Source organism: Eurypyga helias, unplaced genomic scaffold, assembly GCF_000690775.1.
Source record: "Eurypyga helias isolate BGI_N326 unplaced genomic scaffold, ASM69077v1 scaffold23766, whole genome shotgun sequence".
NCBI classification, from domain to species: Eukaryota; Metazoa; Chordata; class Aves; order Eurypygiformes; family Eurypygidae; genus Eurypyga; species Eurypyga helias.
This window is the reverse complement of record NW_010255027.1, coordinates 16,466-32,137: the sequence shown is the minus strand read 5'-3', so window position 1 is coordinate 32,137 and position 15,672 is coordinate 16,466. Positions and strand designations below refer to the sequence as shown.

The 15,672-nt window shown below is 47.6% G+C and overlaps 1 protein-coding gene across 1 annotated transcript in view; it reads left to right on the top strand.

Moving 5' to 3' along the window:
* SUFU (suppressor of fused homolog (Drosophila)) overlaps positions 1-15,672 on the top strand; it is a gene marked incomplete at its 5' end in the record, with an annotated part of 63,792 nt that overhangs the window by 36,470 nt on the left and 11,650 nt on the right. Inside the window, 2 exons of the mRNA XM_010153207.1 lie at positions 8,478-8,612; positions 10,468-10,606. Coding sequence (XP_010151509.1) covers positions 8,478-8,612; positions 10,468-10,606 — 274 coding nt within the window. The remainder of the gene's footprint in view (positions 1-8,477; positions 8,613-10,467; positions 10,607-15,672) is intronic.

Genomic DNA, 15,672 nt, shown 5'->3' with positions numbered 1-15,672 from the left:
TTACTAGGTCTTAGCTTTTCATAACACACTGTCTCAGCATGTGTTAGGCGTTTGAGCAGAGTTGCTCAATGTGCTATCAAGTACATGGGCATGACCTGGAGACTCTTATCTCTGGCTGCTGCACAGGGATGTAACTTAGGAGTTCACCTTTTGCATGTTAGTAATATATCTACATCCTTGTTCCCTACAGGTTCCTGCAGTGTCAGGGGCTGAGCCATGAAAGGCACAAACCCCGGTGCAGATACAGTCATGTCGTAAGGCTTACGAGCACCTGAGATGAAGGACAGCTCTGCACATAGATCTAGTCCTTCTGGTGCAATCCTTGCTTGGGCCTGGTAGGGCTGGGACTCCGTTCTGTCCTTCACTTAATCTTGTGTAATCAAAGGCAAGTCATTTTGCTATTGAGCTTCAGTTCTGAATCTATAAAATGGGACTAATAACAATGTCATCTTCTTGAGGCACCACAAGGATAAATATGTTAACGATTATGAGGTGCTGGCTGATGGGAAGCAGGCTTGTGTGTAATCATATCCTGCACTGTACACACCAGACCATAAAATATCAAACCCGTGGTTCGTTGCAAGGGTCCTGTGAATAACTGGTGCAGTAGAAGCTCCTCGGGAACTTGTCAGAAACGCTCTGTTGGGGCATGGCAAATTGTTCCAAATCTACTTTCCATAGGGAGCACTGCAGAACCCCAGGCCGTCAAATTTGCACCCATCTGACATTGGGGTGTTAAAGTCTGACACAGACTCTAATGGCTTCGTGCAGAAGAGGAATGTGCTGTTTATTTATCATAGACTTGCAGCCACCAACTGCTTTCCTAGTAGCTTTCTTCCCTTTCTTTTATCCTAGCCCTGCCACCCACCCACAGTAATCTCTCAGCGTTTAAAGCAGACAACCTGTTCTGCATTCAGTGTCACAAAGTAGTATCAGAAACACTCCAACTTTCAAATATTTATTTGTATGAAATGTGGAGGACCCAGACTCCATACCGATTTCCCTGTCTTCATGTAGTTACAGTTTTCAGCGCTCGTGCAAAACCCTCGCGTTGTTTGGTTGCAGATAGGACTTCATTCAGTGTTCTGGCTCCAGCAAAGCACATACTTACATGTGAAGCATGCCTGTTACCAGTTGTTCACTGTCCCAGAGTCCTAAAAAAAAAGGGTTCCTTTGAGAAAAAGCTGGTTTCTGTCAAACCCAGTTGGGCAGCTGTAGTATTTTGATTCATTAGTGTTATTACTGTAAACTGTGTAGCCTTTTTTCTCCTAAGGATATGAATAAAAGCACTTTTAATACTTAAAACGGCATCGGACATCTGTTTCTCAAAATGACTGTTAGCACAGTTCATAAGCAGCTATTAAATCAGTTCGTATGCATTAAACAAAAGAACATGTAAATTAATCTTTGGAAACATGACTGATCATTTTGACCATAGGTAACATAATACTCCTAATTACTGCTTGGAAAAATGAGGCGTGTGTGAATACAAATGTACTTTACAGGGGCGCGTTGTTTATTTCTTAGGACTCATCAGCTTAGTAGGTGCTGCTGAGACAGACAGCAAGGCAAGGCTCCCAGTCTCCCAAACGGTGCAGGTTCACTCGTGCTGGATACGGTGAGCTGTTACCCGTAGGGGATGCTTAGTGTCAGACTAAACACTGCTGCTGTTAAGACCTCGGTGGGCTGGAAACTCCAGATGTCAAAGATCAGTGACACTTGTGGAGTCTTGCTTCACACACTCGCTATTGAATTTTTTGATGTAGTAAGTTCTGGGACTGAGTCTTTAATTGTCCCTGGCAATTAGCTCTGTGCTCTTCTGTAAGGTAGGCGAGTAGTATCTCCACTTTACAGATGAGGACAGAGGAGTTAATTTGCTCCGGTTGCAGTGAGAGCCAGGGTTGGGACAAGGGAATTCTTGACCTTCTCCACCCCTCAGGGGTCCCCTTGATCATGCAGCATTGCCCAAAGTGATGTTTTTCTGCCCCTTTGCTGACTCAGACTGTTCTACTGCTTCTGTGAGCTGAGGCATGGAGTCGAAACCTAGAGCTGGCACACTGCATTGCTGCACAGGTAGAGGCTAAAATTGTTGATAATTGCTACTCTCTGTTGTGCCAGGGTTCAAGTGATGCTCACGTGCATCCCCAGTGTCTGAAGGTGAGGCTTGAGTGGTGGAAAGAGGTCTCCCAGAGCTGTGTTACTTTGACAAGGCTTTTCCAACGTCTCTCTACTGTTTATCTCCCCCTTCTCCAGAAGGACAAAGCGGAGTGGTTCAACATGCCTGATTGCCATATTTCTGTCTGGAATTTCCCAGATAACTGTGCACGTGCCTGTCCCCTCATGCACCGCGGTCATTTGTCCAGGGACCTCCAACGGATACCCCAGCGACCTAAAATCCCATCTGCATTCAATTTCCAGGCAGGTTGAGTCTAGGGAAACCTGAACATATGGTAGCTCTGCCCGTGTGCTAATTCCATCCAGCCCTAAACAGTTTCCAGCTGTGCAGGGAAATGAAGGCAGGTTCCTGGCAAACAGAGCAGGGAACAACCCTCTGGCAGGTGCGGCTGGCAGGACTGTCCTGGCTGTGACCTTCTGCAGCGCTGCACCCTGACCATCTCAGGCTGCTGCCTTTTCCTTGTGGGAAGAGAGGGGAGTTGTGTCACTCCAGCGATAATCCCAGCCCGTCACACAGTGTGCCTGGTTTGGAGCACGTGACTAACAGTGGCACCGCGCGCAGCACTGGAGTCCGCTGCCCGCGTGGTTCCTCTGCCTTGGTAAATAGGGCATGCTGATTCTCCTTGCAGTAAGGAGCGCTGGGTTAATGCACATTAACAAGCTCCATCTGAGCAGCATTTCCGAGGAAGCTCTGACGGTAATACCAAGATGTAGGATTTGCTTCGAGGCGAGTCTGCACTTTGCTTCTCCCCATCGCACGGGGCTTCGATTGCTGCTTGACTTGGGTGGAGGGGAGCTGTTGTCTGCGTAGCTGGTTTCCTGTCTTCAGTTCTTGGAGGCAAACTTCAACATAAAGGGGAGCATTTCAGCGTTCTCCGAAACTGTCTAGTTCTGGCTAGACTTTCTCACTCTGCAACCACTGAGCAGCAAGTTTCCAATCCGGTCCTGCTTATTTAGGCATGCTCTCTCATCCAGACGCCATTCAGTGGTGTCTTGCTCCAGTAAGGAATGCTGAATGGGGGGAGGCAATCTACTTTAGGGAGTGTCTCTCAGCATGAGGCTGAGTGCTGTGTGACAAGCCTGCGAACTAGAAAAGCAAATGCCTGGAAAACCAGTGTCAGTAGAGTGCAGCGCGGTCACCATGCTAATTGCACTTCTACATAGCTTTCCCCATCTAAGAATCCAAAAGTGCTTTGCAAACATTGACTTAGTCCTTGCAACACCCTTACGTGGAAAAATGTCTCAGTTTTACAGGCAGGGAACCTCAAGCATAAAAAGAGTTGTTTGGCTTTGCCCGTGAGTCTGCAGGGTGCCAGTGGCGCAGCCTCAATCTCTCAATCCCAGTTCAGCTGCAGGTCTGGAACAGCCTGGTCCCTGCAAGTACTGACAGTAGTTACTACGCAGCTTTCCAAAGGGATATGTGAGTGGCAAGAAGATTGTTGCTACTGGCATTGCCCCTGGAGTCCTTCTGTGCCAGGAAATGCACACAGAACATCTTCACCGTCCGGTTTAACCAGGATGATGAGCACCCAGGTCTGACACTCAAGCTAGCCTTGTCCCAGTGTGACCACAGCAGGAGCGCTCTGTAACCGTGTCCTCCCTTTTTCTGCACTTGCCTCTGTGACGTGTCCCGTAACTCCGTGTGCCAAGATGCTAAGGGCTCTTTCCCACAACTGCTGGTTTGCCCTTCAGGCGAAACTGTGGGAAAGATGCTGGAAGATTGCCAGCACTTAAGTGATCTTTGTCCATATCTTCATTAGGGAGTGAGGAGGTTTGAAATAGCCACGGTTGGGAAGGGAAGAAAGGAAAATTTTAAAGGCTGTCCAGCCTTTCTCTGCCAGCTGTGGAAGCCTGCACTATTGGTTCGCATTTGGTAACCCACGGTGCTGGGTTTTGCACCAAGGAAGCGAGGAGCAGTGACTGTAACTCAGGTTAGTGATGTCGTGGGCACCCACTCCTACAGAGCCCCTGCCGTGGCCGGCTTCCAAGAGCGTGGCCTTTGTGATTTCGGTACCTGGGAGGGTCACTTGGAAATGCAGCAGATTATGCTCCGTGTCAGCGACAGAGTTTGGAAGGGAAAGGAGACCTCCTTCCCTGAGAGATCCATGAGATAAAGTGCTCTGATCATAAAGCAAAATGCAAACGCATGAATAAATAAACCTTTCTCAATCCGATCAACCTGGTTATTCTTGAATCCCATAAAATAACTGCCAGTGGGGTTGCTTGAGAAGAGGTTGCCACAAACATGACTTACAAGGAACGGGATGTCCAACCTTTGTGCAACCCAATGATTGCACTGGCGATTTTCCAGGATCCCCATGGGCTGCTGCTAATTGGCATGAAATGAAGCAGGTTGCAGCCATCCTCATCTTTAATACAAAGAGAGGGCCCCCGGGAGGCTACAGGTTCCAGCGTGCGGCCGCTCGCATTGTGAAGGAATACAGCACGCTGGGACGTGTAGTCTCCTCAGGCCCTTTCTCCCTGCTGACAGCGGGCTGGAGAAGCTGCAGGCCTTGTTGGGACCCCTTTGCGGATGGTTTGAACACCCACTCTCAAAAGAAAAAAAAATCAAGTACGGCTTTGGTTAAGCTCATGGACTGTTAATCAGCATTCACAAGATTTAAAAATAAAAAAACCCAACAAACATAATTTCCTCCGTCTCTCCTCTGCCCAGAAGCAGACTACTGGTAGAAACCGAAGCTGGAAAAAATAGTTGAAAGTCAGCTAAAGTCACCTTGGTAACTGCAGCAATACACTTGCCCAGAACAGGAGACATCAAACCCAACTACAAACAGCTTTAAAGAAACAAAAAGAATGTAATCATCTAAAGAATTAATCTGACAACTGCCCACGTTTACACCTCCCACCAGCTCCCAATCAGAGGGAAATGCGCTTTAATCTCCTCCAACTCCCCTCCAGTCTCACAAAACACGAGGTGTGCAGTCCTTAAACTGGGGTATTTCCGGCATGCTGCTTCCATTTAAATCAACTGCCTTTCCTAAAGCAGCAGCCCGGGCTTTTGCAGACTTGTTTTTTCTGGACACTGAGAAACATGATTTTTTTTTTTTTTTTTTTTTTTTGGTGGGGGTTGGATGAAGTATTAAATCTGGAATAGACAAAGTTTGCAACATTTTACGTGATAGTCAGCTAGATCTTAGTCATAACAAATAAAACTCCACCGGCTTTTGCTGCTGATTTATTTGGTGCTGGGGTGGAGGAAGCAAGGGCTTACGGGTAACTGACAGTCGTAAAACCAGGGATGTGAGTGTCAGAAAGCAAACTTTCTACGTTCTCTTCCGAGGCTGCAGACTGCGGGCCGTGGATGACAGTGCGTGTGACGACGTGAACTTTTTATTAATCGCAACCCAGAAGTCCTGCTGACCGTTCATCCGGGCCGTCGCCCTTTGGAATGGCCAGTACAAGGATTTCCATTCTCCAAGGGAGAATTTCAGTGGGTTTTGCCAAGTCCCTGTGTCAAGCGACGTGTTCCAGAGTCCGAAAGCGATGGCACGGCGGCCTCGTGTTAGGCGCAGTCCAGAAGCGCACACCAGGCGCAGCGCTGGGTTAGAAAGGGGTAGCTTGGACAAAAGGTTATTTGGGTTCTGCTGTTGGAGTTTCGCCCTTAAATAGCTGAAATTGTGTGAGCTCCACTAAAGTGAAATAAGAAACACGGAAACCATGACTATTTTGGAAAAGTTTTCTGGAAAGGATTAATAATTTTGTGTCATTTCAAAGCATTAACTACCATTTTGCTTTACTCCTTCACCTTTTTGACAGAAGGGCTGGTTACTTATTAATGTGAAGTCGTAATTATTGACAGCCTTAAAGCCATGACAGTTCCGTTTGATAGTTACACATTAGTCAACATCTTCTCTTGAGCGTGTAATGACAAACAGCGTTTGCTGGTTTTAATAAGACTTAGAAAGCTTTGCCCCTCGCCTCCAGAATATTGTCGTCATTCCTATTATTGCATTAGCAACCGGAGGCTGTTTCCCCTCAGGACCATGGCCCCATTGTGCTAGCAGCTGTACTGGCTGGCACAGTGGAAACCTAAAAACCCACCATCAGCTCGGGGAGTTCGGAGCCCAGGGGTGTGGGGAACTGTCCCGTGGCTCTCTGTCCTTCCGAAGCATGAACCTGTGGTAGCGATTCCCTGGGAAGCCGTGTTACGGGATGTGCCCGGCGCATGCAGGCAGGTCAGGTGAGAAGGGCACAGTCACGTCTCTGTAGCAATAACACTGCTGTACAACTCCTGACCTGCTCCAGGGTGCATAAACTCTGGAATTGCATTTAAGGAGTCCAAGCCTACGGCCCGCTTGAAAACCGTGCATTGCCAATGGCTGACCCTTTTGGTAGGGATTGATAAATGAATGATTGGAAGCGGTAGACCACAGGCTGACTTTCCCACAGCTCACTGTGTATATAAGATCTGATAAGGAAGTTGAGGCAAAGCTTAGCTTAAGGTCAACTGATCATTAATCAACTGTAACTGCACTTCTCAGGTAATCAGCCTGCAAAATGCTGGCCCACTCCACTCTTTGAAGACCCCACCTACAAAGAGCTGTAAAATGTTTGCTGAAGTAGATTAAACACAGCTTTAAGTGCCGCCTATAGACTACAAAGCATGGTATGTCTTTGCTTCAGGGTTAACCCACCACATTGACACTGCTGACTGTCAGTCCGTCAGCCCAGCCCGAGCATAAGCTGTATCCTGACCCACTGTGTCCTTGCCAGGCCCATTACTGCTTTTGTGCATTGCCAAGGCAGAACCTGGGATGCGTTTTATGGTTTTTACCTTGCAGGGAGCTGAGCTGCTCTGATTCGCTTTCCCCTGCATGTCTCTGAGCTGGCCGTGCAGAGTATTTGCAGGAAGGCACTGTGAGGGATCAGCATTTAGCTTGTATCCTCGTTCCAGAGGGCAGCTCAGCAGCCTGGGTGAAAGGCTCACCTGGGACTAGGTGACCTGGCAGAAGCAATAGGCTGATCTGGATCTGTGGCTTTGGAAGCCACGCGGAACTATATTACTCTGTGTGTGGTGGGTGGGAGTATTTTTGGGACAGCACCCAAATGTAAAATCAAGTAGATGTGTGATCTAAGTCAGCTCGTGAGGGTCAAGCTGTTTCTTTACAATCGTTTCCAGATGTACATTAAAGGTGGCTGCACTTGGGTGGAGGAAGGATCCAGGCTTGTTTTAACAGTGTTCCCAAACGGAGCCACAGCCTGATAGCCTTGTTTGGCTTTTGGTCTGTCTGGCACGATGGAAATGCACTGCAACGTGGCATCTCTCGGTTCCCTCCTGCTTTCCCTGTCCCCCTCCTGTGGTGATTCTGCACTATACAAACTATCTTAACAATGTCTGCCCTCTCTTCAGTTCACGTGGAACACCAGGTGACAAAAATATAAATCACTTATCAGACACATCAGTCCATGTCATCTGCAGAAATCGAAACACACACCCCCCCTCCATCCTTCATTCTTTGTTCTGGACTATCACAGAAGGGATCACGCTGATGCTCTTTGAACATATAAAATGTTTATGGTCAAGTACTTTGAGATACACCAGTTCGATTATCTAGAGGATTCTGTCTGGCAGAGTTCCTAATCATGTAACAACACAACCTTTAGTCGTAGCTTTACAATATGCTGGTCTTGCAGAAATGAGTGAGTAAGAAAGCAAAGCTGCATTGTCTTAAAGCAGCCCCACTTACAGGGAAAACAGTCTGCGGATGTCCTACCTCACATGGAGGGTCCATCTTTTGGCTCTTGCACTTGATGCTGATGGAAGCGGAGGGTTCTCAGAACCTTTTGGTTGAACCGTGCGAAGAAATGATTTGTAGTCAATTGTAGGGATGCCTCGGACCTCAAAGATACTTGAGAAAAGGGCACAAGGCACTGGCCACTCTTTCAAGCAGGCCACGGCCTGAAATATCCTGAAGCTAAAGCAAAAGCAGGAGGGGAGGGTACACCAGGTAATTTTTCCAAGCCAAGTGGTTTGGGGTTTTGGAGAATGTAGTTTTGCTGCAGTTCTTTCTAGAAATTTTATTTCTTGTATGCCGGGAAGGGATGCGCCATGTGTGTGCACCGATTCACATCCTAGGCTGTCAGATCAAGGTGAAGAGCTGTATTCTGGCACTGCTAGGCTGAGGGAGGCTGTGTATCTGCAGGGGTGATGAAAACTCCCGTGTGTCTTCGTAGCAGTTGGCTCCTGTGTCCTTCAGCATTTGCACAATGGCTTTGAAACGCAGCAGAAATAGCACACAGTGCTGGGAACCTAAATATGGGCATTTTGTCTCTTCTCTTAGAAGCCGTAAGGACAGTTTAGAAAGCGAGAGCTCAGCAGCTATCATTCCTCATGAGCTAATCCGCACGAGACAGCTGGAGAGCGTACACCTGAAATTTAACCAGGAGTCCGGAGCGCTCATTCCCCTCTGTCTAAGGTGAGTGAAGCCCTCCTCCTCCTCAGCTTGTGCTAACATGCCTCTTTCGGCTCGTGGCATTGTTTCACCATACAGACATGCATGCAGTGGGTCTTTAAAGGCCGGAGCTGAGATATTTTGCCAAAACACATTAGAAACAGATGACTCTTTGCATGTGTGTTCATCATGGTAAGATTGTTTCTCATTCTTTTTATGTCCTCCAGTGTATTTTGAGTGCTGAAACAGGACAGGGTTAGTATAGAGGGTTTTTTATTGGTCTGATGCTGGCAACTCTGTGATAAAGAAGGGGTGTCTTAACATACTCTGTCAAAGAAATCCCTTAAGTGGTTAATTCTGGCTTATGGACTCAGACACAAGTGGTTGTGCAAAGCCTGTTTGCAATCATTTTATGCATGCAAGTGTGTTTTTTAGACAAATTATGGCATTTATATGGCTGAAGGAACGAAACATTGCGTGCATACTCTACACATTGTCCTTTGAAGGTTCAGGCTGTGCATGCCACTGTAAGTGACTTTTCTAGGTTTCCACAACTTCAGTCAGTGCTCTTTTTAAAAATACCTCTGGCAAATGTAGTCCTTAATGTAAAGATGGACTGTGGGGTAGAGACAAATTATTGCAGGTGATTGAGTTACTTTAGCTTAATGAGTTACATATCTGTAGTATCAGAGTAAGCAGAAGCAGGTGCACACTTGCCTTTGCCTGTTGAGGAACCAATGGGGTAGTTAACATGAACGTATTTTATTTTACATCACAAACGCATGAACAGTCTGTCCCAATCAGTTACCACGGCTCAGCTGACCAGCAGTAACTCATCGAACAACTGTGACTCTATATATCTTACCTGAAGTTTTCCCCCTTGTGTGTTGGAAGCCTTGCATGGGTGTCACACATGCTCTGAGCCTAAATGCCAGAGCTGTGGTTTTTCCCTGTGGAAAGCATTGGAAGAATAAAAGGGAAGTGTTACCATATATGGTCACATTCTGGCATTTGCCAGTAGTACAGGTTTAATTTGTCAAGCACCGGAGCAATGGATTACTAGGTATTGTCATGGTAGGCAAGTTTGGCCCCACCAATGATCCTGCTTAGAAATGCATCTTCACATTCCCACATAATGTGGAGTCTGGATTCTCTTCTGCAGTTTTCGTCTTACTGGAAGACCCCTGCCCTTACATGCATCAGCACTCATAGAATCACAGAATGGTTTGGGTTGGAAGGGACCTTAAAGACCATGTAGTTCCAACCCCCCTGCCATGGGCAGGGACACCTTCCACTAGACCAGATTGCTCAAAGCCACATCCAGCCTGGCCTTGAACACTTCCAGGGATGGGGCATCCACAGCTTCTCTGGGCAACCTGTCCCAGTGCCTCACCACCCTCTCCGCGAACAACTTCTTCCTGATATCCAACCTAACCCTCCCCACTTTCAATTTAAACCCGTTACCCCTTGTCCTGTCACTACAGGCCCTTGTAAAAAGTCCCCCCTAGCTTCCTTGTAGCCCCTTCAGGTACTGGAAGGTGCTATAAGGTCTCCCCGGAGCCTTCTCTTCTCCAGGCTGAACAAGCCCAGTTCTTGCAGCCTCGTGGGGATAGGCAAGCAGTGGCATTTAGATGTATTCTACTTCTGTGACAAGGCCCTGAGATTAAGGAGGGAGGTCAGGGGGAACTCTCTGCTGCAGAAGGAGGTCTGTGACCTGGTCTGTGGAGCAAATCATTCATATATTTCTGAGAAATTAATAATCGCTGCCTTCAAAATGGTTTCCCATGCTGATGACAGAATCTATAGTGATACATCTTCATTATTCTGTCGAATGCTGCTCACACCCTCTCCATTCACACACATACGTTTTATTCCTTAGGGGAAGGCTCTTACACGGACGGCACTTTACGTATAAAAGTATTACAGGAGATACAGCAATCACGTTTGTATCAACGGGAGTAGAAGGAGCCTTTGCTACAGAAGAGCACCCCTATGCAGCACATGGACCTTGGTTACAAGTGAGACAGCCTCCTTCCTTTTTCTTCCTCTTCCTCTTTTCCTGTATCCTAAAAATGATCCTTCTAAGGGCTTATGTGATATAAAAGTGTAACAAATGTGTATTTTCTGCTGCAACTTCTCTCATAGCTCTTGCGTAATATTTTCAGTAATTACAGACTCAAAAAATAACGGCGAAGTGTTACTATTTATATTAATGGAACTCGAATTGATAAGCAGTGGCTGGAAAGTTCAAAAATCATCTGTGAATACAGACACAGTAGTGTCCATTTCCTGGAGTCAGCAAACACTTTACAGGCTGTAGTTACTCTTGATTTCTTCCAGAGAGGAATTTGGGGAGGCAGAGTGGAATGACCTTAGCAAGAATGGAACCAGGGCAGAAGAGCTAGAAAGCTGTAGGATTGTGCTCCCACAGAGCCAAGATCCCAGTTTTACATCATCCCTAACGGGAGAGCAGCACAGAGAGCACAGTTTCTTTCAGTTTTAGCTCTTTCCTATTGATTCTTTGACAAAAGCTCGTGGTTGCTTGAAGCACCCACGCATATTCTGCACCCAGATTTTTTCTGTATCACAGATTTTCCTTGGAAACTCCCCATCTGCTTGATGTTGCAGGTCAGCCCTGCACAGCAGTGATGCACTAATGATTTCATGGTGTAGCGCTATTCTAACCTTGAATTTCTTGATGGTTATAAACATATTGCGAAAAGAAAAAAGCTTTGGGGAATGTGTTTATGCAGAAAAGCCCATCTCTGAGGGACTATATGCAGGCACTGTGTCCCTGCCTTCACTGTTACTGTGGCATTCCCACCTCCTCTTCTGTTTGTAAGGCGAGGGGTTGTTGTAGCATTGCAGTGTCACAGTTTAACCTTCCAGTGACTTGTTTTCAAGGCGTTCCACTGCCCGTATTCTTATGTCTGGAGGACATCGTACCTTGAAATCTGTGTGACTTGTAAAGGAGCTGATCTGGGCTAGAATCATCTTGTGTGTAGGGATTTTCAAAGAGCTTGCATGCTTTGATTGTACTGACTGGGAAGTGCAGCACTTCTGTAATGATTAACAGCAAGGTTTAACAGTCAGGTTTAAGGGTGGGTCATTTGCTGTTGGTTCCTGTGCTTGCCAACACATGATACACAGGATCTTGTGACTGTGTTAACTCCAAACATAAGTGTTTGTTTGCATTTACATCACAGCTCAAAACGTACCGATGTGTAGAGTAGTCAGGTAACCTCTATAAACAGTGAAGAATGGCAATAATTAGGTCACCATTCAGACATGTAACTAACATTAACCCTTATAAACCTGGTTGCTTTGATGCCAGTTACTTTGGTGATGAAAATTATGGAAGATTTTTGGAGTAGGTGGGAGGGAAAGGTGGAGAATTGCTGGCTTCTGAACGGAAGGGAGAAGCAAGTTCCCTAGCTCGCCGCCTGCACAAGGTCAGCTTATTGGATCGTCTCTTCTGACGTGACCAGATCTGCTGCTGGCTCCTGCCTCGTCCTGCGATGAGAAGGAAGGACAGTCTGGGTGGGGGAGGAGAGGAGGCTAAAAGCAGCCTGGGACAAGAGGAGGAGCACCCAGTTGTGTGAGATACATGTGGGAGTGTCTGAGGCTCTTGGCTTAATATGCAAGGGGAGGCTTGATCTGTGCTCAGCAGTCCCTTGTGGCGTTGGGAGCGGAGGAGGGAGGTTCATGTGGCTTTTCTTCAGAAGTAAAAGAAGTTGTGGTGCATAAAATTTCCAAGGAGGCGAGCCGTGTTTGGTTTAGTCCCTTGCAGCCTGGGCTGGCCAGGTTGGCAAGTCCCACAAAGCTTTCACTGCAAGGCCCAGCGAGGATTTTCCTCCTCCCTCGCTTGGGACCCCAGGCAAAACGATGAGCTCCAAGGAGAGTTGGTGGCTGAAGGCAGAGCACTGCAACGCAGGGACTTGAGCAAAGACAAGTAGGTGGAGGGACCGAGGAAGAGAGTTGGCAGGCATCTCCTCCTGTGGACTTTTTCCCTCTCACAGGGGAGGAATAAGAGCCTGAAAAATCCTGGCCTCGGCTCTGCAGCAGCCAGAGTGTGACTCGTCTTGATCCTGAGCTTTGGTACAGTGAAAGCCCAAACCTGCAGACTAAACACAATACCTCCTGTTTACATCTCGTGGGCTGGAGTGGAGCGTGTCCAAGGTGGGACAGGCCAGAGGAGAGCCTGCTGCAGAGTCTGTCAGCCCCCGCTGCCCGGCTGAGCAATGAGCTGAGAGTCGCTGGGCTCCAGCGGAGGGTTAGCACATGACAGGAGTTTGGCAGGTCCCAGCACCATTCCTACCAGACAGGTGTCCGTATCACCACCGCAGCTGGTACTCGGCGGGAGCCGTTTTAGCAGTCTCAGAAGAAAAGGCAAGGAGTCATTAGACCACGGAGATTGTACGCCCCATTTCTATCAACAGACTTTCCAGGTCACGTTCGAGGCATGTTAGTAGGGTAAGCCTGTCCTGCTGCTGCCCATGCTCTGGGGATGATTAGATTATTTCGTTCTCCAGAGCTGTCAAATTGGCACCTTTCCCAAGTACTTGGATTTTCCCCCCCCACCCCCAATTAAGTAAAATTTAATTAGTTCTAATAAGCTAAATTCTATTGAAGGTCTAAGCATGTCAGGCTGGTTTATTTCTGAACTTCTTCCACTGTGCCATGTATTGTTGAATAGGGAAATTGCTTTGACTCACAAAGGTACAAACATATTCAAGAAGTCCTCCTTGTTAACACTAGACTCCTGTTTATATGCTAGTTACCCTGGCAAAGTCTCTGATGTGTAACACTTGCATTAACATTACACCTGATCAAAGGCTTCCGCGGTTCGTTCTTCCACTCCCCCTTCCCCCAGCTCTGTGACAGCAGAGCCCCCACGCTGCCTCCTGAGCACCTCTCCTTTCCAGGGGTGGATATTCCAGATGCACAAGAGAAAGGCCCCGTGTTGGAGGGTTAAGGATGCTGATCGTGCAGACAGACGGTAACCTCCCCATGGCGACATACATATTCGTGGTGGAGTGTCCAAGGTTCTTGGTCCAACATCTGAGTTGTGCCAAGCATGTGACTCCTCACGGATCAACCTTGTTCGTCTCTAAACCTGTCCAGAGCGGGGTGAGGTTGTGCACGTGTTCTCTCTCCCTCCCTTCCCTAATGTTCCGGCAGATGATAGAGACACTCTGTTGAAATATGTTACTGATCAAGCCCGTCCCAATAAAGTTGCCTGAGCCTTTAATACATATTAATATTATCCTGGGGTAGTTTGTGTCAGCCTGTCAGCATGCATCATCCTTTGGGAATTACCATCATTAAGTCTCCAGTGATGGGAGTCAGGACATGCTTCTGCAAAGCTCTTCTTTTATGTGGAGCTATCTGCCCGTCTAGCACAAAGCAGACTCTTCTCCCCTCCTACCTTGCTCACCTGGACTGCTTACTTTCCCCAGAGGGGAGAAGGAGGTTTGTTTAACACTACCTTTAGATAATTTCTGCTCCTGCTGCTTTAGGCAGTCATTGTTCGGGGGAAGAAGATGACACTCAAGTCTTTGATCATGTGCAACGTACATGTTACCCATCAGATGTTGCTGCAGACTCTGACATACGAGCCAATACAGTGCAATAAAAACAAACCTATAGTTAGAGTCCTCATTAGCTGTGAAATCTAGCACACGGAGTTTAAGAAGTATCTCTGCACTTTAGCCTTGCCCCTGTGTATTTCAATACTATATTTAATTGAAGGATCATATGTATTTTTTACAAAGCACGCCTGCCTCGTTTAGTGCACGAAGATGCAGCATGTTTGGGGGATGAATCAGGAGTGTGGAGTAAAGTAGACTCTTGCCTATAGGAATTCCACTTCGTTCGTTTGTCACAATTAGAAGGCGTGTAGTGAATGAGGCAAGTAATTACAGAAAAATCACAATGGTCTCGGGGTGAAGCCTGTTAAATGTTGCCCTGGAGAACTGGATCCTGTCCCTGCCTCTACTACTCTGCTCTTTCTTAATGCTGTTCCAGAGTCTTAAGCTACAGTGTTCTCGGGTGGCAAGCAAGTTTGCATTCCTTGTTTTCTGGATGGCCAACTTGAGACCTGAGGTCTGATCCGTGTTCCCAGTGGCAGGAGGAGGCTGGGAGGAATTCCTCTGTGGATACCCCTGTACCCTGCAGGACTGAGTGGGCTGGAAAATGGGGACCTGCGAGTCTTGAGATGGGCACCCGCAAGAAGTGGGCGTTCAGACTCAGTTTTCATTCATTTCCCTCCGGTCTGTTCAGGAAAACCTTCTTCCAGTCATCCTGTGAAGATTAATTCAGTGCTTGCCAAGCATTCCAGCCCCACAGATGAACACCAGAAACAATTTCAGGAAGAGATTAAAATTTGTTCTTGCAGGTCAGGAGAGAGAAGGGATAGAGGGTACCCTCTGGGGTAGAGGGTCAGGCTGGGAGTCAAAGACCCATGTTCAGCTCCCGGCTCTTGCGGATTTTCTCCGTGACTTTGTTAGGTCTCTTCGCTTCTTTTTGCCTCCCTCCTCCATCTGCTGCTCGGAGAGGAGCGCTTCCCTGCCTCGCAGAAATGCGAGGCTGAGCACGTCAGAGGCTGCGGGAGCGGTAAGGACAGTAAGATTAGGTACTTCCAGTGTAATCCATGCTGGCAGTAGTCGGATGGAACGCACTAGTAAAGGGGAAGAGAGTAGGAGGGAATGGGGAAACAGCGTGAATGATAACGAAAAGAAATGATGACTAACGCTGCATTCAGTGAGCAGAACCTGCCTGAGGACTGAGCAGGGCAGAGGTCTTTTGGGAGAAAAATGGCAGGCGATCCTGTGATTATGGATTTGTGTTGGCACACGCACGCGGGGGCCACATTAGCATGGGGCAGGCAATCCCTGTGCAGCCCTTTCCCAAGTTTTGTATGCCCGTGTCGCTGGTCTCTGCGTGTAGAGGGTTTTTTTCCAGGTAATTTACTCGGTTTCAGAACGAATCCTGTTAGGCAGATGGCAGCTGTGGTTCATTTGCAGTTGGCACCCTGTGGTTCTATGTCTCCACGTGAGCGGAGGAGCTCACAGTGGCGGGGGGG